Genomic DNA, 24820 nt, shown 5'->3' with positions numbered 1-24820 from the left:
TGGGGACCAAGGCATATGCACACCCCCATCCTTGCCCCGAAAAGCAAAGCGGGTAGCTTGTATCGTCTGAGCATACTCTTCCTCCCATTCCTGGAGCCCCCTGCACACAGGATCTGTGGAGTTTATTAGTTCCACACATCTTCCCTCTATACCCCTTTTATATTTGCCTGTATGTCCTTTACAGGGTGCGTCCGAGGTATCCGCCGTATATAAGTCATGGGGGGTCCACCCCAGGGGTGGCCACAAATAGGGCCTCTACAGATTTGGCTAGTGGGTAACACATGGTTCAATTACTGTGTAAATGTATATGGGTCTTGAAAAATAAGTTATCTTCTAACCCTGTCAACTTTACAATCGTGACAACATAGAGTGACGCAATTATATACGCTATCTTAGGCAAGTATTAGTCTTATTACTCTATATTAACAACTTTCCAAAGGCTGTATTGCCAACCCGAACGCTTCAGTTAATCTTGCTTGTTGCCGTCACCTATTTTGGGGAAAGCACTCTGATTACTTTATGGCTTACTTGTCAATATCACTCATTCGTTTCTTTGTATAATTTCAGCTGCGTCCAATGTTTCCATACACCTTTCCCCCTTATGTCCAGACAGGCACAGGTATCTCCACTGATTATGACCTCATATGGGCCATTCCATTTTGGTGCAAATCCTGGTTTTCCAGGTAATGTTTTTACCAAGACGCTACGTCCCGCCATCGGGACGTCGGGGAGCATTTCAAGCTCTCTCTGTGTGTCTCTTTCTTCCTGATTGTCTCTTGTTAATTTACGCATCCCTTTCAGTTGGGCGCTTAGTTCCAAAACATATCATTTAATTTTGTCTTTTAGTGAGCCTACATCGGCCCCACCCGTTATGATGTTTTCTGGTAATTGCATCGCCCTTTCTGTCATTAGTTCATAAGGGGTTAATCCGATTGTCCGGTTTGTGGTGGCTCTTAACCTCATTAATATAATAGGTAATACTTCTTCCACGTTTTTCCTGACGTTCGCATGGCCTTGGCCAGGGCATTCTTAAGGGTTCTGTTCATGCGTTCCACCATTCCAGAACTCTGTGGGTGGTAAGGGATGTGGAATTTTTGTTTTATTCCCATCAGTTGGCACACTGTTTTTACCACTTTCCGGTGAAGTGCGTCCCTTGATCTGAATCAATTTGTATGGGTATTCCCCATCTAGGGATTATCTCCTCCGCCAATATTCTAGCCACCGTGGTAGCAGTACAATTTCTGGTAGGGAACACTTCTACTCACCTGGTAAACTGGTCTATGATAACCAAACAATAGGTTTTGCCGTAGGATTGTGGTAATGGTCCTGTGAAATCTATTTGCGGATGTTCCCAGGGTCCCTTTGGTCGGGGCTGGTGTCCCATCTTAATTTTTATGGGTCGACCGGGGTTGTATTGCGCGCATGTCACGCATCGGTGACAATGTCGGGCTATGTCCCTCCCCATCTATTCCTCACAATCTTAACATTGCTATCCAATTTCCTCTCAGGTGAACAACCCTAACTTCCTCAATCTATCCATGTAACTGATTAACCTCTCAGGTAATCGCTGTCAATCTTCTCGGCAACTCCGCTCAACGCTTCAACGTCTTTCCCAGAGGGTGGTGCCCAGAATGGGCATGAGTTGAGACCAAGCTAGTGTTTATTAAAAGGTTTATCAAAACTTCAGCCATTACCTCACTGAATGGCAATACTGGCTTAAGGGGATAAATGACCATCTCAAATTCTTGTCTTCCTATTTGGAGATTTATATGCAAAACAGCAATAACCACATTGGTGTTCAAGGGGTTTAAGGTTGAAGCAGGTTTGGCTCTATACTTAACCCATCCTATATCTGACTAAAGTCCTCCATCGCCCATGACGAAACATACGCTTCCCTATTATCGTCTCCGATCTCACAAGTCCCTTGCCTCCCCCCCTCCATAGAAAGCCAACTTTTGACCTTAATGTGAAAATGCTAATTTAAAGTTGAGATAACATTTGCAAAAACAATGCAACAGGACAATTGTGAGATTACAAAAACAAACAGTTTAAGCTCCAGACTTCTAATATTTCTTAAACAATTTCCTCTGGAAGCAATTTTAAGGCATTGAAGCAATTTGGGGCAATGAATAATACAGACAAGATAGAATTCAAAGAAAATGTGTTTCCAAAGTCCCAACAGTACAGTTGTTCCAAAGCAATATGGGCTTTACCAACATAACCTTGCGTAAAGTCAATCTAGAATCAAGGTATGGATGAACACAAAATTGGAGCAAGAATTCTTCAAGCATTCTCACCCACTTCAATCTGGTGACAACTCAGGCCCAGGGACTGGATTCAGATTATTGCTCCAGTAATTGTTGTCTTAGTGTGAATTAAATAACACTTTGCACTGGCTTTTTGGCTGCAGCTGGACATCCATTCATTTGTATATAATCCTATCAAAAGACATCGCTTTCCCCATTAAAATCACATGCCATACAGCTCCAATCTTTATATGATGTACTCTTACATTATATCTAATTTGATCATTTGTTTGCGTGCAAGTGCCGCATTACAGTACTTCACAAAATGCCACTACCCTACCTACAAAGAAGTGCATTCAAATGCTCAGCACCAACATTTAGCAGCGTTGTGCAAGTTATCTGGGTGGGGCTCAAATTCTGAACAGACTTGTTGTCTAGCACTCATGATATCTAATCAGCAACTCAAAACGCTACACAAGTAATACAGTAGTTCCATGCATTTTTACAGAAAAAGATCTGCATGTAAGTAATAAAGCCAAGCCAATGTTTTAGAAACTATCCAACTGATGTTAAATAACGATACTGGTCTACTCAAATTAATTTTTAAACCTAGGTTAAATTCAGATTTTGCTGTACAGCACAATTCCACAAATTGAAAATCTGTTCAGTGAGAGTACTTCTGACCAGATTTATCCCTTAACTACATTCCCTTTGTCCACCAAGTAACAAGGTTGCACAACAGGATTAGAATAGTACCAAAGTGCAGGAGCTCCACATACTGCATTATACAATCGTAACTATATTTGAACCCACAATATGATCTTATTTCAGTTAGTTGTGCAAAGTAGACCCTCTCGAGCAATAAGATGAAGACAATTTGTGCTTAAATTTACAGAAAGAATTTTATTGGCCATAGAGACGTGGTTTGGGTTCACTAAGTAATATGGCAGAAAAAGTTGATTTGCCAACCCATCTCCTTTTATGGTTTTGACCTTTGAAGACTGTTAATCCATACTGCAAGGTCTCTAAGCAACACCAGGCCATAAACCTAAAAGGCAAAATATCAAATTCCATCAGCACAAATCCATGTCCATTCTGTGCTGTTCATATTTCTCCAATTGCTCAGTCATTATTTCAAAGACTCAAGTAACTATCCAACTGATGTTAAACGGACAGGCCTTGTTACATGGCTTTTGTACACAATGGAGTAAATTTCCCAACACTTGAACAGAACTCCTAAATCTAATGCTTTGGAACCTTTTTATTTCTTACTAGGGTAGAAACCATCTTAATGCAAATATATTTCCGTTTTTAATAATAAAAGATCCCCCTGGTGAATTTTAGAATTTACTGCACTTTTGATCCTCTTCCTCAACTGCGAAGTACAAAGTATTTATTTAATAAGTGTTCCACTTCCTTATTACCCAACTTGGATTTCTTGCATGTAATGGGTCTATTATTTATTAAATATCTATGAAAACCTTTGTTTTGATAGCAAAGTACTTTTATTTATGCTTTTTTAAAAACAAACTCTGCTTTTATTCTTACAGCTATTCCAATCTGCAGGATTTCCACTTTTCCCTGCCCTAACTAGTTGGTGTATATCCCTTAAGTGCAGTTGGTGTCCTACCCAGACTGTGTCTAGTTCTGCCCAGAATTTCGTATTTGCGCTTCTGGGTTGTAGTTTACCCAGGGAGGCCATTATCTGTTGTCTCTCGCCCGGGGTGAATGGTTTGTAATGTGCTGTTGGCTGCGTGACCGTCCCCCCCACCCCGGGTTACTGGCGCCAGGTTATGCTCTGGCGTTATTCCTTCTTCTGGGGGGGGCTGTCGCTTCCTGTTGAGTTGTCTCATAAGGGGGCAAAGGGCCCCATTGATTTTCTTCTAATAATTGATTCCTTTTCTCTAATTCTCTTACCCTAGATTCTAGTTTCTTAATTTTATCCTTATCTTCGTTCCACTTTTTAGTGAAAGCGGCTACTTGTCCAATTAGTCCAGCTAATTGATGTACTAATAATACCCCTGCCTTTTTTGTTTTGTCTTTCTTTTCCCCATCTACCCACTTTCTCTGTTGTTCTAAGGTCTGAGAAACATCCCAGCCATCCTTTTGCATCTTCTTAATCAACGAGTGTCTGTCTGTCATATATTTATCAATAAGGGAACCCGCAGGTCCTCACTTAGTTTCCTTACCTGCCATCTTGCAGACTTCTACGCCCCCTCGCTGGGGTTTCTGTTTATACTCACGGCCACGACTACTTTCTTAGTAACGTGTTTCCTCCACCGTTTCTGCTTATGCACACGGCCACGATTACCTTCTCAGCAACGTGTTTCCTCCACCAGAGTCCGGCTCTAGGTCAGGGTGATCAGTTCCTTACCGTACCGCTTTACAACTTAACCGACAGACTAACAAAATTACACAACTTTATGCAAGCGGATGGCAAACACTGCGTTTGTTCGCCACTACAGAGTTTGATGCTAGATGACCTCTATTGCTTGTGCTTCACGATCCTAAGTGTCTTGGTGCCTCTACGCCCACTTCAGGGTCCTGACCTTCGCGTGGGGGATTTCCCCTCTTAACAATCAGTCTAAGGCTGCACGTTTGAGACAGGCACTTCCTTGTCCTTAGTCGATCAGCACAAGCAATCAGTTCCTGTTTCTCTCCGATAGTCCCATAAATTCCCCTAGTTTTTACCCATTTTTAACTGCATTGTTGGCTCAGTCTGACTCCCACAGTTCAATAATCTCTACTCCAGTTTGTCGATCGAGGCCAACCGATCAACTCACCAGCAGTGAGATCCTGCCGACTACGCCAATTTGTTGTGGGAAATCACCACTCGGAGTCAGATTTAAAGATTCAACATGCAGTTTATTGGACAAAGCTTTGGGAGAAACGCTGGGCACTCCGCAGTGCTCGCAGTCATAAGAACATAAGAACATAAGAAATAGGAGCAGGAGTAGGCCATCTAGCCCCTCGAGCCTGCCCGCCATTCAATAAGATCATGGCTGATCTGAAGTGGATCAGTTCCACTTACCCGCCTGATCCCCATAACCCCTAATTCCCTTACCGATCAGGAATCCATCTATCCGTGATTTAAACATATTCAACGAGGTAGCCTCCACCACTTCAGTGGGCAGAGAATTCCAGAAATTCACCACCCTCTGAGAGAAGAAGTTCCTCCTCAACTCTGTCCTAAACTGACCCCCCTTTATTTTGAGGCTGTGCCCTCTAGTTCTAGCTTCCTTTCTAAGTGGAAAGAATCTTTCCACCTCTACCCTATCCAGCCCCTTCATTATCTTATAAGATCCCCCCTCAGCCTTCTAAATTCCAACGAGTACGAACCCAATCTGCTCAGTCTCTCCTCATAATCAACACCCCTCATCTCTGGTATCAACCTGGTGAACCTTCTCTGCACTCCCTCCAAGGCCAATATATCCTTCCGCAAATAAGGGGACCAATACTGCACACAGTATTCCAGGTGCAGCCTCACCAATGCCCTGTACAGATGCAGCAAGACATCTCTGCTTTTATATTCTATCCCCCTTCTCAATTTTAAAATGGCAGCTGAGCTTCTTTTATACATTTCAAAGAGTCGACAAGTAAAGACATTAGCAGTTATCGCATCATTAGCCAATTTCGACAAGTACAGACATTAGCAGTTATCACATCATTAGCCAATTATGCCCCCCTAGCAACGACTGACCTCGTTAACAAAACTTATTGTTTCGGTTCTGCTTTATCTTAAGCTAAGTTGATCATCTGGACCTCAAGGTTTGGTTTTTTGTCTGTTCCGTAGTAATTAGACAATAACAGGATTTAGCTCAAAGGCTAGTTCGTTGTGCAGTGTCTATGCCTAAATCAGCACATTTTAATGTCTTTCCACAGAGTCCATTTTGTACCAGGTAACCATCTTGTGTCTTCTAATTTTGGGATTCCCTCTGGCAACGTATCACTTTTACTCCAACAAGATGTATAAAACTCTTGTTAGGCAACAATTGGAGTGTTGTATGTAGTTCTGGTCGCCACACAATAGGAACGATGTGATTGCACTAGAAAGGGTGCAAAGGAGATTCACCAAAATATTGCCTGGGCTGGAGCGTTTCAGCTATGAAAAGAGGCAGGTTAGGCTGCAGTTGTTTTCCTCAGAGCAGAGAACGCTGAGGAGGGACATGATTAAGGTGTACAAAATTGAGGGGCATAGATAGGATAGAATAGAATAACCAGGGGGCATAGGCTTAAGGTGAGGGGCAGGAGATTTAGAGGGGATTTGAGGAAAAGCTTATTCACCCAGAGGGTGGTGGGAATCTGGAACGCACCTCCTGAAAAGGTGGTAGAGGTGGGAACCCTCACAATACTTAAGAAGCATTTAGATGAGCACTTAAAACGCTATAGCATACAAGTAGTTGAAAATAGGATTAGAATAGATAGGTGTTTCTTGGCCAACTCAGACACAATGGGCCAAGGGACTCTATTTGTGCTGTAAAACTCTATGATTCTACCTGCTACTTGCAAATGGCATATCACATTAGGGATACTTCATCCATTATTTGAGGGCCTACTCCATTATTTTTAGCCAAATGAATCAAACTGTTAATAATCACATACATATTTACTTGTGTCTGGCTGCTTTTTAATCCAATTTCTTGTTAATATTATTGGTCTTTATTAGTTTAAAAATTAAAAGTTTAAAAAAGATATACATTATTTTAGTTGTTTAAACATCCTTAACATTAAGATAAAAGCAACTTTACTGCGGATGCTGGAATCTGAAACAAAACCAGAAAATGCTGGAAAATCTCAGCAGGTCTGACAACCTCTGTGGAGAGAGAATAAAGCCAATGTTTTGAGTCTGGATGACCCTTTATCAGAGCGAAGGGCAAAGAAAATCAGAAAAGATTTATATTATGAAGATGGGGGGGGGGGGTAAAAGGACAAAGGGAATGTAAATGAGGATAAAGACGGCTGAGAGGGGTGCGAAAAGTGTCCATTAAGAGATCAGAATCTGTGAATGGCAGAACAGAGGTAGAAATGGTTAAGGCAGTTGGCTTGAAAGAAGGGGAGGGGGGGATGGTCAAGAAGGAGAGCAGGAATGGAGAAGTGGAAAAATAGAAGAGAGTAAATCTTTTCTGATTTTTTTTTTGCCTTTAGCTCTGACGAAGGCTCATCCAGACTCGAAATGTTGGTTCTATTCTCTCTCCACAGATGCTGTCAGACCTGCTGAGGTTTTCCAGCATTTTCTGTTTTCGATCCTTAACATTAAGTAGCTTTCCAATCTCAAATTATTTTCTTTGATTTTTTTAAAAATTCATTCATGGGATGTGGGTGTTGCTGGCTAGGCCATCATTTGTCCATCCCTAATGGCTCTTGAGAAGGTTACAGTGAACTGCCTTCTTGAACCGCTGCAGTCCACATAGTTTAGGTACATTTACAGAGCTGTTAGGGAGGGAATTCCAAGTTTTGACCCAGAGATGGTGAAGGAATGGTGATATATTTCCAAGTCAGGAATGTGAGTGGGTTGGAGGGTACTTCCAGGTGGTGGTGCTCCCATGTGTCTGCTGCCCCTTCTTGATGGCAGTGGTCGTGGGTTTGGAAGGTACTGGAATCATTGGTGAGTTCTTGCACTGCATCTTATAGATGGTACACACTGGTGTCAATCAAGCAGGCTGCTTTGTCCTCATGGTGTCAAGTTTCTTGAGTGTTGTTGGAGCTTCACTCATCCAGGAAAGTGGAGAGCATTCCACCACATTCTTGACTTGTGCCTTGTAGATGGTGGACAGTCTTTGGAGAGTTAGGAAGTGAGTTACTTGCCACAGGATTCCTAGCCTCTGGCCTGTTCTTGTAGCCACAACATTTATATGGCTAGTCTATTTCAGTTTAGTTTCAGTTCAATGGTAACTCCATGGAACATTAAAACTAGGAAATGCCTACGCCCACTATGGAGTCGGGCAATATGGGAGTAAAGGGAATGGTCTAGCAACTCGCACATTTATTCTGCGCTAGTGAAAATTGGGGGCACTGGGAATGGGGTCAGGAATTCCAGAATCAGGTTCCAGCAACAATTTTTAACAGTCTGTGGAGTCTCCCCTACTCTGCAAAAATCCAGTTCAATATTTCAGGTTGATAACCTTTCATCAGGAGCCTTCATCAGTCTGACAATTGACAGTCATGACTCTTTCATCCTGTGTCAGTCCTTTTTGCTGCATGTATTACTAGCAAGGATAGTCAATATATTAGCTGTATATCAAGCAACAGGGGCTATCAACTTGAAATGGTAACTTTTGTTTCTCTCCACAGATGCTGCCAGACCTGCTGAGCTTTCCCAGCATTTTCCATTTTTACTTCCATCAACTTCAGTCATGGCTTATGACTTTTGTCAGAAACCTGAGGATAGTGCAGAGCTGACCTATAATGAGAGCCATGCCACCACAAAAAAAACTTTACTGAACAAATAATTGATGTGCTTCCACTGCCTGGGTCATTGCAGAGAAGTCCTTAGACCAAGCCCCTCCAGTGCAGCTTTGGAGAATCTCAGACCAATTACCTGCAGTTCTAGCAGCCATTTCTCTCCATACAGGTGTTTCCCTGGTCCCTGAAGCAAGTATGCATTTCCCCTTTAAGAAGTTCGAACTGCTTTTAAGTGGTGTCAGAATCACTCACTCCATTTTTGGCCCCAATAAAATTTAAAGGTAAAGAGTAATGAAAGTGGCATTGGCTGCACTCCCTATGCATGACAATGAAAATGCAATGGGTAAATTATGTGGGATAACATAAACAGACACTAATAAATGTTTTTCACTCAATAAATGTGATAAATCATGCTGCCAGACCTGCTGAGATTTTCCAGCATTTTCTCTTTTGGTTTCAGATTCCAGCATCCGCAGTCATTTGTTTTTATCCAGTGATAAATTATCTATTTGCTTTGGGTTGACTTATCTATTTTCCAATAAAAATAAGAATAGCCCAGGACACAATGTTGCTCATTAACTTATATCATCCTGTTGGGAGATGCACCAAACAAAAGGTGAACATTTTTTGCATCTATTGCTACAAATCAGCTGACTAATGCTACCAGAATGGGGAGAGGTCAATAGCACTGAAATTTCTTGAATCAGACTATTTGCATTATGTTTTAGAAATCTGTTTGCAAATGTGGACAAGAGTCAGGGAGTGTACTAGTGGTAAGAACAGAAAATTGTATGCAAATTAAATTTGAGGTTTGGGATGATTTGGGATGATCTTAGGGCGGCACGGTAGCACAGTGGTTAGCACAGCTGCTTCACAGCTCCAGGGACCTGGGTCCGATTCCTGGCTTGGGTCACTGTCTGTGCGGAGTTTGCACATTCTCCTCGTGTCTGCGTGGGTTTCCTCCGGGTGATCCGGTTTCCTCCCACAGTCCAAAGATGTGCGGGTTAGGTTGATTGGCCATGCTAAATTGCCCTTAGTGTCCTGAGATGCGTAGGTTAGAGGGATTAGTGGGTGGGATATGAGGGTAGGGCCTGGGTGGGATTGTGGTCGGTGCAGACTCGATGGGCCGAATGGCCTCCTTCTGTACTGTAGGGTTTCTATGATTAAAAGAAAATGTAGAGTAATCAAAATTCATAGAAGTTTGGCATGTCTATGATTCGCATATGGAGGGGCGAGGGTCACAGGATGTTATTCTTGCAGCTGAATGGCTGTTCAAGACCTTGTGCTTTGGGTCTCACAGTACTGGACCTGGTATGGTTCATAAGGTAACGTTATCCACAGAAATAATAGTGAACATTGCAGGAGAAGAATTCAAACCAGTTCCTATCATAGAATCGATTTTGAGAAGGGTGAAATTTAACTGAAAGAAGCAAGCATAATAATATAAATAGTTCTTGTTAAAGTTCAAGTTAAAGTGCAAGTGTTTTCTCTGTTGAAACGTTTTATTGTAACTCTGCCTTTGATGCACTTGTGTGTAGACAATACTCATATTCTCTTGTTTATTAATTTCATGGATATAGATTGGTGTAGTAGTGACTGTAAAATTTTTAATTGTAGCTCAAAGTCTGGGTGTACCCACATTTACTATACAGTTATAAAAGCAGAAAATCTTAGAAATAGTGCCGGGGCGGCGGGGGTGGGGTGGGGGGGGGGATGCTGGTTTAGGTATCATTGGTGCACAGAGAAACGAGAATTAATGTTTGGTCAATGATCCATGTGCAGATACTTCCTGACCTGCATGTTCTGCTTTTATTCCCAATTTGCTGCATTTGCAGTAGTTTTACTTTGTGTTTAGTCATACACTAAAAATGATCTCAGTTGAAAACACTTTCTATTCTCCATTATCAGAAAGAAAAAATCTAAGCAAGATAAATGCAGTTTAAAACTATATTGACTGTAATCAGCTAGTATCTAAATTATATTACACAATATAACCCAGTTCCTTTAAAACTTCAAACGACCCATTAATACCAAAAATGCTGGCAAAACCCAGCAGATCTGGCAACATCTATGGAGTGAGAAACAGAGTTAATGGTTTGTGTCTGTATGACTTCTTCAGAGATATTTAGTTTTGGTATCCATCAATACTGTTGGATTTTGGGGTCGGTTTAGCTCAGTTGGCTGGACAGCTAGCTTATAATGTAGAGCAATGCCAACAGCGCGGGTTCAATTCCAGTATCAGCTGAGGTTATTCATGAAAGCCCCAGCTTCTAAAACTTGTCCCTCGCCGGAGGTTAAATCACCACCAGTCAGCTCTCCCCCTCAAAGGGGAGAGCAGCCTGTAGTCACAAGGGACTATGGTGACTTTACCTTACTGTTGGACAACTTCATCAATATGTGTACATGCACAAGAGGCTGGCTGCAGTAGTCCCCTTAATGGGAGAAAGATCTACAGAGAAATAATGGGAAACCACCTTATGGAAACCACATTACTCAGTGATACCAGCCTCAAATTGATGACTCATCCTGTTGCTGACATTGCTTGTCACTACTGGTCCAAAAGGAAGAAGGAAAACAGAACATGCTAAAAATATTCTGAATCCAGTGCACCATATGTGAAGGGGCCTGAATGTTATGCTTTTGAGACAGAGGGATTGTGAAATTGCATGGACAAGATGGCATCCTGCCCACTCCAACCAGGAATCAATTTTACAATGGGGCAGGCAGCGCTGTGGACGGGAAGCCTGCCCTTGCCCCAATAAAGGCCTTTCAGAGGCCACTTAATGGCCTTTTCTCATCCAGCCTCAATTTTTAGGCTGGCAGATGTCAGATCAGTCAGGATAGGAAACCGAAAAATTTACAATCCTAAACCCTGGGCTGGAAGGTGGAGGTTGGGGGAGGTGCCTCAATCAGAAGTTTCCTTCTGACTGGGGGCAGCCTCCCCCTCAGGGATTGGACATCCCTACCCTTGGCTTCCCCCTACCCAGCCCCAAGGTCTGTCCACTGATAACCCAACCACCCCTCCCTCCCCAGGAGTCCCCTCCCCTCTCCTCCCTGTATCCCTGACACTTACCTGGCCTCCATGTCTTGACACTTTGTCCCAGGCATGTTGCTGCAACGTCTTTTCCGGCCACTGCAGCACTCTACCTAGATGCCTAGAGTGCTGTCAGCCAATCTGGCCGCCAGTTCTCCAAGGCAGGATGGAAACCTGCTGCAATTAATACTCAATTAAGCATAAAATGGTAGTGGGCATGTCAAAGTTATATAGAGTAGAATCCCTACAGTGCAGAAGGACCTTACTGTCATGAACACTTCCTCACCTTTGACCCACCAGCCCTCACATTCAATGGATCATCTTTGACCATTTCTGTCCTGCCAGCACGATGCCACTGTTGCATCATGTTCAGCCTTTTAATTGATCACAATTTTTCATAGAATCCCTACAGTGCAGAAGGGTTAATTTAGCATGGCCAATCAACCTAATCCATACATCTTTGGAGTTGGTGGGGATGTTTTCCCTGCTGACTCTCTGAATGGAAAAATTCAGACCTGAGTTAACATTTCAGGTTCAGAACAAAGAACAAAGAACAATACAGCACAGGAACAGGCCCTTCGGCCCTCCAAGCCCGCACCGCTCCCTGGTCCAAACTAGACCATTCTTTTGTATCCCTCCATTCCCACTCCGTTCATATGGCTGTCTAGATAAGTCTTAAACGTTCCCAGTGTGTCCGCCTCCACCACCTTGCCTGGCAGCGCATTCCAGGCCCCCACCACCCTCTGTGTAAAATATGTCCTTCTGATCTCTGTGTTAAACCTCCCCCCCTTCACCTTGAACCTATGACCCCTCGTGAACGTCACCACCGACCTGGGGAAAAGCTTCCCACTGTTCACCCTATCTATGCCTTTCATAATTTTATACACCTCTATTAAGTCTCCCCTCATCCTCCGTCTTTCCAGGGAGAACAACCCCAGTTTACCCAATCTCTCCTCATAACTAAGCCCCTCCATACCAGGCAACATCCTGGTAAACCTCCTCTGTACTCTCTCCAAAGCCTCCACGTCCTTCTGGTAGTGTGGCGACCAGAACTGGACGCAGTATTCCAAATGCAGCCGAACCAACGTTCTATACATCTGCAACATCAGACCCCAACTTTTATACTCTATGCCCCGTCCTATAAAGGCAAGCATGCCATATGCCTTCTTCACCACCTTCTCCACCTGTGACGTCACTTTCAAGGATCTGTGGACTTGCACACTCAGGTCCCTCTGCGTATCTACATCCTTTATGGTTCTGCCATTTATCGTATAGCTCCTCCCTACATTATTTCTACCAAAATGCATCACTTCGCATTTATCAGGATTGAACTCCATCTGCCATTTCTTTGCCCAAATTTCCAGCCTATCTATATCCTTCTGTAGCTTCTGACAATGCTCCTCACTATCTGCAAGTCCTGCCAATTTTGTGTCGTCCGCAAACTTACTGATCACCCCAGTTACACCTTCTTCCAGATCATTTGTATAAATCACAAACAGCAGAGGTCCCAATACAGAGCCCTGCGGAACACCACTAGTCACAGGCCTCCAGCCGAAAAAAGACCCTTCCATTACCACCCTCTGTCTTCTGTGACCAAGCCAGTTCTCCACCCATCTAGCCACCTCCCCCTTTATCCCATGAGATCCAACCTTTTTCACCAGCCTACCATGAGGGACTTTGTCAAACGCTTTACTAAAGTCCATATAGACAACATCCACGGCCCTTCCCTCGTCAACCATTTTGGTCACTTCTTCAAAAAACTCCACCAGGTTAGTGAGGCATGACCTCCCTCTCACAAAACCATGCTGACTATCATTAATGAGTTTATTCCTTTCTAAATGCGCATACATCCTATCTCTAAGAATCTTCTCCAACAACTTCCCCACCACGGACGTCAAGCTCACCGGCCTATAATTACCCGGGTTATCCTTCCTACCCTTCTTAAATAACGGGACCACATTAGCTATCCTCCAATCCTCTGGGACCTCACCTGCGTCCAGTGACGAGACAAAGATTTGCGTCAGAGGCCCAGCGATTTCATTTCTCGTCTCCCTGAGCAGCCTTGGATAGATTCCATCAGGCCCTGGGGATTTGTCAGTCTTTATATTCTCTAACAAACCTAACACTTCCTCCTTTGTAATGGAGATTTTCTCCAACGGTTCAACACTCCCCTCCGAGACACTCCCAGTCAACACATCCCTCTCCTTTGTGAATACCGACGCAAAGTATTCATTTAGGATCTCCCCTACTTCTTTGGGCTCCAAGCATAATTCCCCACTTTTGTCCCTGAGAGGTCCGATTTTTTCCCTGACAACCCTTTTGTTCCTAACGTATGAATAAAATGCCTTGGGATTCTCCTTGATCCTGTCTGCCAAGAACATTTCGTGACCCCTTTTTGCTCTTCTAATTCCCCGTTTGAGTTCTTTCCTACTTTCTTTGTACTCCTCCAGAGCTCCCTCCGTTTTTAGCTGCCTGGACCTAACATACGCCTCTCTTTTCTTTTTGACCAGTCCCTCAATTTCCCTGGTTATCCACGGTTCTCGAATCCTACCCTTCCTATCCTTCTTTTTTACAGGCACATGCCTGTCCTGTAGCCCTAACAACTGTTCCTTAAAAGACTCCCACATGCCAGATGTGGATTTACCCTCAAACAGCCTCTCCCAATCAAGAGCTGCCAATTTCTGCCTAATCCCACTAAAGTTAGCCTTCCCCCAATCCAACACCTTACCCTTGGGACACCACTCATCCTTTTCCATCACTATCCTAAAGCTAACAGAATTGTGGTCACTATTTGCCACATGTTCCCCTACCGAAACTTTGAAGACCTGACCGGGCTCATTCCCCAGTACGAGGTCCAGTATAGCCCCCTCTCTAGTCGAGCTATCTACATATTGTTCCAAAGAACCCTCCTGTACGCATTTTACAAATTCCTCCCCATTCAGAGTCCCTGCTCTCAGCGATTTCCAGTCTATACCAGGGAAATTGAAGTCTCCCACTACAACAACACTATTTTTCCTGCACCTATCCAGTATCTCCTGACATATCCGTTCTTCCACTTCCCTTGGGCTGTTGGGGGGCCTGTAGTACACCCCCAACATAGTGACTGCGCCCTTCCTGTTTCTAAGCTCCACCCAGAGTGACTCGTTACACGACCCCTCTGAATTGTCCTCCCTCTGCACCGCTGTAATATGCTCTCCAACTAATACTGCTACTCCCCCACCTCTTTTGGCCCCTCCTCTGTCTCGCCTAAAACACTTGTACCCTGGAATATTCAGCTGCCAGTCCTGTCCCTCTTTCAACCAAGTCTCTGTCACCGCAACCACATCCAAATTCCTCGTGAGCATTAAGGCCCTAAGTTCGTCTGTCTTACCTGCTACGCTCCTTGCATTGAAGTATAAGCACTCCAGACCTCCAGGCCCAGTGAGGTCATCCTCCCCCAGAGTGCTCTTCATCTTTGCCAGCCTTGTCCCAGCCCCAAGCTCGTCCCCAGCCTCTACACTTGTAGACATAATATTTTGATCCCCTCCCCCCTGCCATACTAGTTTAAACCCCCCCGAACTGCACTAGCAAAACTCCCAGCCAGGATATTCGTGCCCTTCCAACTTAGTTGTGACCCGTCCTTCTTGTACAGGTGCCATCCTCTCCTGAAAACTTCCCATTGATCTAGGAAAATGAAGCCCTCCCTCCTAGACCAGTCCTTTAGCCAAGCATTCAATTGTACTAACTCCCTATTCTTAGCCTCACTGGCACGAGGCATTGGGAGCAGCCCAGAGATGGCCAACCTGGAGGCCCTACTTTTTAGCCTATTTCCCAACTCCCTGAATTGCTCTCGTAGGATCCCCCTGCTCTTCCTATCTACGTCATTTGCACCAATGTGTACAATGACATCCGTTTCTTTATCTTCCCCTTTTAATATGCCTCCAGACAAGTTCATGACCTTTCATCAGAAATCTGAAGACTAATTTGATTTTGCAAAGCCCTACATATCAAGGATGTTTGAAAGAATTTTTGACCCAAAGTTGGTCACCTAAAATAGACATTCAGCACCCAGCATATGCGTGTTTAATTACCCTTACAAGATTTTTAGGCTGCCCTGGCCATAGCACGTCTTGATCTCCCTCCTGTTGTCTCCCTTTACAACCCACCCAGGTTTTACCCGAGGCCTGCTGGTAGCAAGGCAGGTTGCCCAGTGTTGTACTTTGGCTTCCCCCTGCCCTCCGATGATGTGATCAGGTTCATGCCCAGGAATATATTATAGCATATATTTTAACATCATTAATGAGCTTAACACTGCTACTTCTGCCCCAATGTATCATTTCACCCAGCTGGCACAAATCTCTACTCGTTTTCGAAAACAAAACCAGTTGCTCTGACCACATTGGGAACGCACATGTCCGTATAGCACCCTGGAGTGGAGCGACATGCTTGGGCAGTGTCCGACACCGCAAACTGCCGGCTCCAAGTGGAGAGGATCTCCAAGAAGATCGCGCATATCGACACAGACATCAAGTTTCTACAAACATGCAAGAAAGCAGACAAGATACCGAAAGGTCTCAACTTGATTCTGTCTGTTTGCACTGTTTGAGAGCACATTTCCACTCCATCTGACGAAGGAGCAGTGCTCCGAAAGCTTATGGTATTTGCTACCAAATAAACCTGTTGGACTTTAACCTGGTGTTGTGAGACTTCTTACCGTGTTCACCCCAGTCCAACGCCGGCATCTCCACATCATGTCCTGGCATTGCCAGGGACAGGCCCTTTGGGGAGGAATGCCATTGGAGGGATTCCCCTTATGGTGCTAGAAGGGAGGGGTGCCCAATGCTTGAGCGGTGGTGAGGGGTGAGCGTGGAATCATTCCAGTGTTTGTGGAGGGGTCCTCCTTGTTTGAGGGAGGGGTGGGGGAAGCTTATTCTCAGTGCAGATTGGGGTGCCCTTCAAAGATGGCGCCCTGATTTGTGTGGAGCTGACCCCACCAGTTCCGCCCCATCAGAGTGACGCTGCAAACCACGTACCCAGCATTGTGCGCCAGAAAATCTGGAATGAAAATTTGGCTGTGTATCTAGAGGCACCCATGTTAGATTTTAGTCTGAGTCTGACAACATTTGGAAAAATTCCACCCATAGCTTTTATATATTGTGATCTCTGCTCAATCACAATTCATTACAATAGCTGGTAATGCTGACTACAACCTCGGAAAAGAAGAACTGCCAGCACCCAGTCTACTTCTTGCTCTTGGATACTATTTTTTTTTGTTTATTGCACTAATAGCTGGCACTTGCCATGTTGATTTTATGCTCCTGTTTGCCGACACTGGGACAATCAAAAAAGACCGATTATGCGATTGTTTTAACTTGTGCCCTGATCGCAATCCGTTACACTGGAATAATTAAAAAAGTACACCAGAAGAAATTATATCTATATCTATTCCTCATGTTTCAAAGCCTGTGTGCTTAAGCGGGTCATAATGGTTGCCCTCGGCTTGTCACTGCAGTTTTGTTTGATGGAAAGGTATAGAATTTACTATTTGTTGACTTGGAATACATTCCCTTTTCATGAGCTCTACTTGCCTCTCACAACGTCAAGCCAGGAGGAAAATGAAAAATGTAACACTGAGCGGAACTGTGGTGTTGCAGCAGGAGGGCCGGGGGAAGGTTTCCGCCGGCACACTTGCGGCGAGGCTCACTGCCAGGTGGAGACGGTTAGGGCCGTTGAGCGCGAGGGGGGCTCCGAGCCGCTAATTCACCAGGGTCTCAGCTTCCTGCTTCGCGGAGGAGGATGTCGCCTGCGAAAGGGAGCAACATATTCAGCGGATACCGGGCACTGGCGCTTTACTGCAACCAGGTCCCACACGTGGTCCGCTTCCACCAGAAGCACCGAGAGTTTTACCTGGTAACAGCGGTGGGAGCAGCTTTTCACACCTACAATGTGAGTGAGATCACTCCCTGTGTATTAATGACGATTTCACACCTACAATGTGAATAAGATCACTCCCTGTGTATTAATGACAATTCCACACCTACAATGTGAGTGAGATCACTCCCTGTGTATTAATGACAATTCCACACCTACAATGTCAGTGAGATCACTCCCTGTGTATTAATGACAATTCCACACCTACAATGTGAATAAGATCACTCCCTGTGTATTAATGACGATTCTACACCTACAATGTGAGTAAGATCACTCCCTGTGTATTAATGACGATTCCAAACCTACAATGTGAGTGAGATCACTCCCTATGTATTAATGACGATTCTACACCTACAATGTGAGTAAGATCACTCCCTGTGTATTAATGACGATTCCACACCTACAATGTGAGTGAGATCACTCCCTATGTATTAATGACGATTCTACACCTACAATGTGAGCAACATCACCACTCCCTGTGCACTAAAAACAATTCCACGCTTTCAAGGTGAGTAGCATCACTCCTTGCGTATTAGTAACAACTTCCATGGTATGTCCAAGCTGTTAGTGATTGCAAAATCTTCTTTGGGTCTTAACGACTGAAGAGTCTGATGCAGAATTGACATCAATGTCCATTGAACTAAGTTCATGTTGTAGTTATTTGGGATAGCCTCTGCAGTGGAATCACCACTGGACTTCCTCTGGGCAGGTCACATGTTGCGAGTTTGACCAGACAGTCCTCACAACATGCTGAACCAAATTTTAATGCTTTCCTCCTCGTGGACTACTTGGCTACAACAGTCAGACAGCTTATCAAACTTTGGTCTTAATTTCAGAATTGGAAACACTGATTTAATGTTTCAGCCAGCATCTGACATAATCTTTGATAGCATAAGTCTCAAGATTGTAGAAAATTGCTCATACCTTCACAGCATGCTCCCTAGGATGCAACTATTGATGAAGATATCCATGCATACATTGAGAAAGCAAGTTCTGCCTGCAGCTGTCTCCATGATTATGATTACACCCAAGAGACGTGGTCTGAAATGCAGAAGTTTGTAAGGCTCTTTTTTTAGGGTGTCCTCGCATCTTCATATTGACCACCTTGATACCCTAAGACAGTTCCCCATAGAAGATCCGCTTAGTCATCCATCCTTGGGAAACATAGCCTTCACAGCTTAGTTGAATTTTTTTGGAGGTGGTCTTTATGCTGTTGAGTCTAGCATGATGGAGGGCCTCATTATTTGTCATTTTGTCCTGAATTTTCACGATGAACCTTGGGTATCTTTGGTGGCAGCATTCCAGTGCTTTGATGTGACACCTTAGCAGACTCAGGATTCTGTGCAATGCAGCTGTGTGCTGAGGCAGAACTTGCTTTCTTGATGCCTGCATGGATATCTTCATCAATGGTTGTATCCAAGAGAACGTGTTACCAAGGTATGAGAATTTTTCTACAAATTGAGACTTATGCCATTGAGGATTGCGTCAGGTGCTTCATAGTGTGCCTGGTGCTAGCTGAAACATAACCTCAGTATTGGAGTTACTGATCTGAAGAACAAAGATCGATGTATTTCCTGACTGTTGCAGCTTGCAGTAAGGATGACCTTTTCCTACCAGTCATTGGAGGATTACCGTAATGCACATACTAGTAGATGGTCACCTGTGACAGAGTTAAAGAAAATTAAAATAAATTAAAGACCACCTTTCACATCTTTAAAATATCTTGAGGTACTTCACAACCAAGGAATTACTGTTATGTAGGCAACTGCAATTTGAACACAACAAAATCTCACAAAGAGTGAAGAATAACTGTTGGTCAGAGCACTACTTAACTTTGAATCACCCTTTTACCTTCAGCTTAAAAGGTAGATGGGGCTATTGACTTAATATTTCATCCAAAATTTGGCACCTCTGACAGTTCCGCACTGTTGGTCGTGCACTGAAGAATCGGTGAGATTATTTGCTCAGATTACAGGGGAAGGTTATCATCAGGATAGGGAGAAGAGATATGGGAGACAATGCTGGGAATCTGAAGAGCATTGAATTGGCAAATATGTATTCTATATTGGCGACTAAAAAAAGCAGCTATGAAGAATGTCGTTGCATTTGGGCATTCATAGCTGACAACAATAGACAACTTAAATTATAGGACAATGAATGTAGAAAAATTGGAGAACAGTATTGATGGAAATTATAGGGCTAAAATTTTGGGGAGGTTGCAGCGAGGAAGGATTTATAGACAAGGATTTTGCATTTGATACATTGGGGGAATGGGAACTGGTGAAGGTGAGGGGAATAGATGAATTAATAGAAGACCAGGCATGAGCAGCATGATTTTAAAAAATTATTTGCGTTTGGGGTGTGGTTACTGCAAACAAGGTTGCATTTATTGCCTGTCCAATGTTGCTGTTAAGTGATGATGTTGGGCTGCTGCCTTGAACCACTGCAGTTGTTGTCCTGATGCTGTTATGTAAGAAATCTAGGACTCCAGCAATGATGAAGGGGACAATAGGATGTCCAAGTCAGGATAATTTGTTACTTGTGGATGATGTATGTCACAGCAGCACCACTAGTGGCCAGCGCACTGCAATTATAGTATGATAAATGTTGACTTACTCAGTTGAAAAATGTTGAAAGTTCTGGTGGATTATTTATATTGGAAGTGTTGATTTCAAAGGGTGACAGAAAATAATCACTACTGAAAATGAGATTTGCAATCAGAAACTGCACCCCACACAATCTTTATTTTACACAGTTGTACTGTGCTTATGTTGCAGGACTACTAATACAGAGAATGTGAGTTCATATGCTACTGTAATGGTTTTAGATTTTGAATTCGAATGAACAAACAGGAGCCCAAGTAGGCCAGGTTAATTAAGTTTTTGAAATTTACAATAAAAAGCTGGTATCTGTACCATCATCAAATCCCCCACCATTAACATCCCGGAAATCACTAAAAACAGAACTTGGCCAGCCATACAAATGTCATGGTGATTAGAGCAAGTCAACAACTGGGTATTCTGTGACCAGTGCTTCACTTCATGACTCACCAAAACTTCAGCACCACCTACCAGGTACAGTCAGGAGAGTGATGGAGTAATCTTCACTTGACTGGATGTATGCAACTCCAACAACATTCAAAGGTCAACACTATCTGCAACAAAGCAGTCTACCTGGTCGATGATCCATCCACCAACACAGCAGTGTCGCCCAATGCTGTAATATCTACCATTTTGGATGAAGGTAGAAGCTGCATGGGAACACTGCCAAAATCCTCTCCAAGTCACTAGCTTGGACATGTGCTATTGTTTATTCCTTTTTTAAAGTTACAAAACCAATGTGCAGAGTGGACAAAGCAACTCCTTAATCCATCTCCTGGCCTGCTCCAAAAAAACAATTCAAACTCAAATTGAATCCGATTCATGGTCTCCACAAGAGAGACATACAAGATCCAAGCTAACAAGAAAAGGCATTGCACTTGATCTTGGGCTTAATCTTAGCCAAAATTCTGACTGTCTGACCAGCAACATTGGTACCTTCACCACATGAATTGTAGTAGTTTTTATGTAAGTCCAGCCCTTTGATTATTGTTCTGCATAAGTTAGTTTTCCATTCTGAAATACTTTGACAAGTTTCATTAGCATTCACCACTTCACTTATGCATCACTATTCGTGTTGAAATCAACATTAGGCTAATCACTAATGTAAAATTTTGTTATTTAACAGGTTAAAAAACTTGGGATAGTTGCAGTCAGTAAGTATGCAAATTTCTATTTGTATTCATATTCTGAAAATTTAAATTTTTGTTTGTTTGCACTTGTTGAACTCTCCTGTTTCATTTTGATAATTAGTGTGATCTAATTATAACACAAGTTCATTTTGCATCATAATTGAGGATATAAGTACAGGTAATTTGTTATACTTGCAAGATGAAAGTATCCCTCAAGGTAGCAATATTCAACTCAATATTTAAAAGAAATACAGACTATTCTTAAAAAACCGAATTTACTGCTCTTGGTTAACAGCAGTCTGAATGTGGGCATAGTTGGAACTGTTAACGAATTTGAAGATAGTTTGTAAATGGGGGATGGGTGTGTATATTGATCACCATAGTCTCCTGGACCTTCTTGCAAATGATGGGTTTCTTCACATTATGATGATCTCTGCTTGTTGTATGAGCTGGTCCAACTTTTGTGGCAGATTGTATTCTGTATGATTAACTTAAGTTTGCGGAGCTTTCAAGTCCATGGTTTAATATCGGAATCATTACATCTTGTATACCTTCCATGCCCTTAAATGGTACAGTGCAAATCGTAAGGCTGATTTTGTAAAACTTCACTTGCTGGAAAGGAGTGTGAGGAAGAAGACCTTGTGGTTATAACACCTTTCCTACCCAAATCTTCTAATTTAAGAAAAATTAATTTTGATGCAGTTCCAGTTTTAATGTTGAAATCTATCTTGTTAGGTAATGCACTTCCTGAAGACATCACTTGTTTGGCAGCAGACCGAATGCTTGTGTTTGCAGCTCATGGTAACTCAGTAAAAGCCTTTGCCAGAAACAAAGAGGTGAGTTTAAAATTGTTCAAAAGGTTGATCTATGTTTTTTGAGATGTTTCAAAGCTCTTGATACTCCTTTGTGACACTTGAACTTTAAAATTAACATTAACCGGCATTTTTCCCTGATTATGTATACATGTATGCATGGTGTTAATCTTGCATAAAACAATCAAAATATCTTCAAAGATGAAGCATAAAATAGATAGATGTTAAAATAAGTTGATAACTTTTTTAAAAAGTCACCTGGTCCCAATGGGATGCAGTCTAGATTGCTGAGAGAAGATAGGCTAGAAATTCCAGAAGCTCTGACCACAATTTTTCAATTCTCCTGAAGACTGAGGGATTGTGAATATTACACCCTGTTCAAAAAGGCATACAGATTAGCCACAGGTCTCACTGGTGGGAAACCTGCTACAGCTCACTGTCCTTGACACAGTTAATTCTCACTTGGAAAAGCATGGGTAAATAAGGGACAGCCAGCACTTCTCTGCAAAAAGTAAATTGTGTCTGAGTAACCTAATTGAGTTCTTTTGATAAAGTAACAAGAAGAGTGATACAAGTTGTTTTGTATATGAATTTTCAAAAGGCATTTGATAAAGTACCACATAATAGATTTGTTTGGAAAATCAAAGTCAATAGTATTTACGGGATAGCAAAGGTAATTGGCTGAGGGTGGGGAGACAGAGCAGTGGGAAATTGGTGTTTTTTTGACTGGGGAGAAATACAAATGTGTCTAAGACTAAAGAAGCAAACTGCAATTATGTAGGACCTTGGCGAGACCCCACCTGTGTACTGTGTGCAGTTTTGGCCTCTTCATCTAGGAGAGGATATTATTTTCATAGATTCGTAGAACATCGGAGCAGGAGGAGGCCATTTGGCCCTTCGAGTCTGCTTTGCCATTCATTACGATCATGGCTGATCGTCCAACTCAATAGCCTAATCCTGCTTTCTCTCCATAACCTTTAATCCCATTCGCCCCAAGTGCTGTATCCAGCCGCCTCTTGAATACATTCAATGTTTTGGCATCAACTACTTCCTCTGGAAATGCATTCCACAGGCTCACCTCCGTCCTAAATGGTCTGCCCTGAATTTTCAGACTGTGACCCCTGGTTCTGGACTCCCCCACCATCACGAATATCCTCCCTGCATCTATCCTGTGATCCCATCCTCATTCGTCTGAACTCCAGCGAAAACAATCCTAACCTAGTCAGTCTCTCCTTATACATCAGTCCCGCCATCCTCGGAATCAACCTGGTTGTGTTAGAGATTTCCTGAACCTGAATGAGGAATCGTTGAGCAGGCTAAACATATGTTCTCTAGTTTAGAAGAATGAGAGGTAATCGCACTGAAATATATAAATTTCTTATGGTACTTGATAGGGTAGATGCTAGCCTACCACATAATTCATTACCACAGGATGTTTTCCCCGGCTGGCAAGTCTAGAAATAGGCTTCCCTGTCTCAGTAAAGGTTGGCGATTTAGGGCTGAGATGAGGGGGAATTTCTTCAAGGGTTTGTGAATTTTCAGAACCTCTATCCCAGAGAGTCATGCACACTGTTACGATCCCCGTAGAGTTTGGATTGGTAACTTCTTTAAAAGAAGATTTTAATTTCCAGTGACTGAAAGGATCAGCTCATATGATTTCAAGTTGTAAGACTTTTACTGCAACAAATTAACTAAAAATGAGCTCTGGTAAAGCAGGTCTGATGGGCTCTTGACAAAGAGTCATCCAGACTCAATGTTAGCTCTGTTCTCTCTCCACATATGCTGTCAGACTTGCTGAGATTTTCCAGTATTTTGTTTTTTGTTTCAGATTCAAGTTTCCTCCGGGTGCTCCGGTTTCCTCCCACAGTCCAAAGATGTGCGGGTTAGGTTGATTGGCCAGGTTAAAAATTGCCCCTTAGAGTACTGTGATGCGTGGGTTAGTGGGATTAGCGGGTAAATATGTGGGGCTGGGGCCTGGGTGGGATTGTGGTTGGTGCAGACTCGATGGGCCGAATGGCCTCCTTCTGCACTGTAGGGTTGCTATGATTTCTATGAAGCACACACAGTAATTGGCTTTTAACTGAAAATAACATTTAACTAAATACTATTTAGTGTGAAATTTGTACTCTGTGCACAATACAGAACATGTATCTCTTATTAATGTCTTAATGAGACTGATAACACCACATCAAGGTTAATGCTACACTGTTCCTTAAGTAGACACTTCATTCTTCAAGAAGAAAAGTCAGTTTCTGCTCCTTATGGCTTGCTTTCCTTTTTCCTTCCCAACCACATAACTCCAATCCAGAACTGGCTTTCACAGTGAGGGGGAGACACTGTGGATTCATTCCTCTACTTAAACTTTGGTGAATCTTCAAACCTTCTTTAAAACCTAACTAACCTAGTCTCTTCAATCTAAGTGTTGATTTAACAGAGAACAGCAGTTTCATCAGTATCTGATTCTGCTGTCTCTTTCTCAAACTGCTGCAACTGCTTGTGTGTCTGAGAGTTTCTGTGACGTACTAGAAAAACTGCACCATGATACTACAAAGGCTTTTGGTTAACTCTTCCTTTTCCAAGGCACATCTTCATGGCAACATGAATCATGTGGGTCCTGTACCCAAGTAGAAATTCTAATTGACTACCTTCCCCAGACCCTATTCCATTCTATCTTCGAATTAAATAA

General features: G+C 43.0%; 1 protein-coding gene across 1 annotated transcript in view; it reads left to right on the top strand.

Moving 5' to 3' along the window:
• The first annotated feature begins 17316 nt into the window (after window positions 1-17316).
• wdr36 (WD repeat domain 36) overlaps window positions 17317-24820 on the top strand; it is a 103935-nt gene continuing 96431 nt past the window's right edge. The window contains exons 1-3 of the mRNA XM_078214675.1: window positions 17317-17607; window positions 21319-21346; window positions 22058-22158. Of these exons, the coding sequence (XP_078070801.1) occupies window positions 17458-17607; window positions 21319-21346; window positions 22058-22158 (279 nt within the window). The 5' untranslated portion in view covers window positions 17317-17457. The remainder of the gene's footprint in view (window positions 17608-21318; window positions 21347-22057; window positions 22159-24820) is intronic.

The sequence above is a fragment of the Mustelus asterias genome, chromosome 6, assembly GCF_964213995.1.
Source record: "Mustelus asterias chromosome 6, sMusAst1.hap1.1, whole genome shotgun sequence".
NCBI classification, from domain to species: domain Eukaryota; kingdom Metazoa; phylum Chordata; class Chondrichthyes; order Carcharhiniformes; family Triakidae; genus Mustelus; species Mustelus asterias.
This window is presented reverse-complemented; position numbering and strand designations above follow the sequence as displayed.